At 40.7% G+C, this 2622-nt stretch overlaps 1 protein-coding gene across 1 annotated transcript in view; it reads left to right on the top strand.

The window, feature by feature from the left end:
- Positions 1–1824, top strand: part of COLEC12 (collectin subfamily member 12) — a 91515-nt gene extending 89691 nt beyond the window's left edge. The window contains exon 9 of the mRNA XM_019473765.1: positions 881–1824. Coding sequence (XP_019329310.1) covers positions 881–900 — 20 coding nt within the window. The 3' untranslated portion in view covers positions 901–1824. The remainder of the gene's footprint in view (positions 1–880) is intronic.
- Positions 1825–2622: the final 798 nt, after the last annotated feature.

Raw genomic sequence — 2622 nt, 5'->3', positions numbered from 1 at the left:
TCAACCAACACCCCCAGGTCCTTTTCTTCTGGGCAGCTTTCCAGCCACTCTTCCCCAAGCCTGTAGCGCTGCATGGGGTTGTTGTGGCCGAAGTGCAGGACCCGGCACTTGGCCTTGTTGAATCTCATACAGTTGGCCTGGGCCCATCGATCCAGCCTGTCCAGGTCCCTCTGCAGAGCCTTCCTACCCTCGAGCAGATCAACGCTCCCACCCAACTTGGTGTCGTCTGTAAACTTACTGAGAGTGCACTTGATCCCCTCATCCAGATCATTGACAAAGATATTGAACAAGACCGGCCCCAAAACTGAGCCCTGGGGAACACCGCTCGTGACCGGCCACCAGCTGGTCATTCACATGGCTGATTAGAGCCCAGCCCCATCATCACAGAGCTAAGTGGTATTTGTGTTCATGCTGGGGCTCTGCCCAAAACATTCTCTCCTCCATACAGCCTATTTAAAATTGCTTTGCCAAGGGCGCTTGGCTGCTCCAGTTGCAAACATGTAGGCTGAATTTCAGTGAAGGCAGATGGAAACGTCAGCTAGAGCCAAAATTACATGCCCCCCTAAAACAAAACAAAACAAAGTGCTGAATAAGCTTTGTGTATGTATAACTCTGTTAGGGTGTCCAGAGTGAAGGATGGTGTGTAAGTAACAATGTAATTTGCCCTCGTTTTCCTAGATACATTTGTTATTTTAGGAAAACTTCATGGTTTACAAATATTTATCCTCCAGGACTTACAGGATCTGAGTATGAGTCCACTTAAATTTTTGACATACCTTGATCTCTGTAAGTTTCTTTTTGGAAATGTATTTAATCTTCACAGGGTTTTTACATGATTTTTTTTTTTCTCTTTGTTTTTCTTTTTTCTCTCATACTGTAGGGCAAATATTTGGAGTGTAATAGGCTGTGACTTTACAGATACCTACATATTATGGAAATTTACTTAAAGAAGAAGAAAATCCTCAGAGAGCGCAACATTGCCTACTAAAATTGAAAAAAAACACAAAAGCAAGCACTGAAAACTGGTTTAAATGCATAAAGGAATTCAGCAGCAACTCTTCTCCAGCATCCTGCAATTATTCGAGGCCTTTCAACCCACAGCATCAGGAAATCCTGTTGAACTAATTCTGTTACAGATTTTTCTTCCCAACCAGTAACCACATACATAAGCAACTTGTGTCTTCTGAGAAAAGACATTCTGTCAATCTGAGTAAGACTGTTGGTCACTCATATAGAAAAACATATAAAGCAACTGTGTAAACAGTATGTTTCATTTGCTAAAATCCCAAATGTAGGAAAATTATACAGATACACGAATATATAGATTTTATATAAATATATATATATAGTCCAACTCTTATCAATAATATGGAATATACTTTTAAGAGCTTTTAAAACTTTGTATTTTTGTACAAAATATTTGCTTTTTACAATTGTTCTCTTTTTTACTGACTTTTTTTACAAATATAGTGCACAGGGGCCAAAGAAAACAATAAAGGTACTAATAATTCATTAAGGTTTGCTGTCAGGCCTAGCTCAGCTATAGAGAAATATTTTTCCAGTTAGAAATATTTGTACTTTCCCAGATGATTTGTTCTGGTTAAATAACTTTTAAAGCAGATTTTAGATAGCGTTTTCCTTATTATATGCAGTCTAGTCTGCGTGTGTAACAATTAAGTTGACTGAGGACTAGATACTCATTATAGCTCTGATCACAGCCAGTGTTCCATCGGGGTACTATGCAAAGACCATGTTAATAAAAGCTTTTCCTTCCTTCTTTCCTGCCTGTCTGCCTGCCTTTTCTGCCTGCCTGCCTTCTTTCCTGCCTTCCTGCCTGCCTTCTTTTGCCTGCCTTCCTGCTTGCCTACCTTCCTTCTTTCCAGCCTGCCTGCTTTCCTGCCTTCCTGCCATCCTGCCTTCCCGCCTGCCTGCCTTCCTTCTACTCATGAGAAAATGCCACAGAAGTAAACCTCTGAGGTTTTAGAATGATTTTGAAATGTTTTCATTCCTTCTCCCTTCTCGTGAGGAATTCTACCCCAGTAGGTGCTACCCACATTGCAAGTCAAACCCAGATGAAGGATTTTATGAAAATAGAAACAAAGGAGCTGCACACACTGAAATATGTTTCTTTTTAAGATCGATTTCAAAATTTGGTAAGAAAAACATGCCATACTCAGAAAAGTGTAATCAACTTGCACTTCTCCAAAGTGCTTTGTAAATTGGCCTCCCTGTTTTCTTGGACCAGTGCTTCCCTCCCAAACAAACTAGAAAATAAAATATGCTGCAAAACAGAAAGCAGTGTGGCTAATGAGATGATATCATCACCCAGACAGTTTCCTCCACGGTCCCATGAGCCATTGTCTAGGCAGCAGTGCTGCTTATCAGGAATTAAAAAAATTAGCAACGAGTTAAAGTTCATTAGCAGAAACCCTGGTTTCAGTTCCCAGTTTTTATAATCTCTGCACGGCCACACGTTATACCACGAAGGAAGTTGTTTTGGCTTCTTGGGAAGGAAACTTGTTTTTCTGTTGCCTCCTGACCTGCTGTTTACCTTGGCTGAATGCAGATAAGTTTGCTGATACTCCAGCTCTGTTGGAAAGAGACGAGATTTTGTACTTCAGA

Source organism: Aptenodytes forsteri, unplaced genomic scaffold (genome assembly GCF_000699145.1).
Source record: "Aptenodytes forsteri isolate BGI_AS27 unplaced genomic scaffold, ASM69914v1 Scaffold23, whole genome shotgun sequence".
NCBI classification, from domain to species: Eukaryota; Metazoa; Chordata; class Aves; order Sphenisciformes; family Spheniscidae; genus Aptenodytes; species Aptenodytes forsteri.
This window is presented reverse-complemented; position numbering and strand designations above follow the sequence as displayed.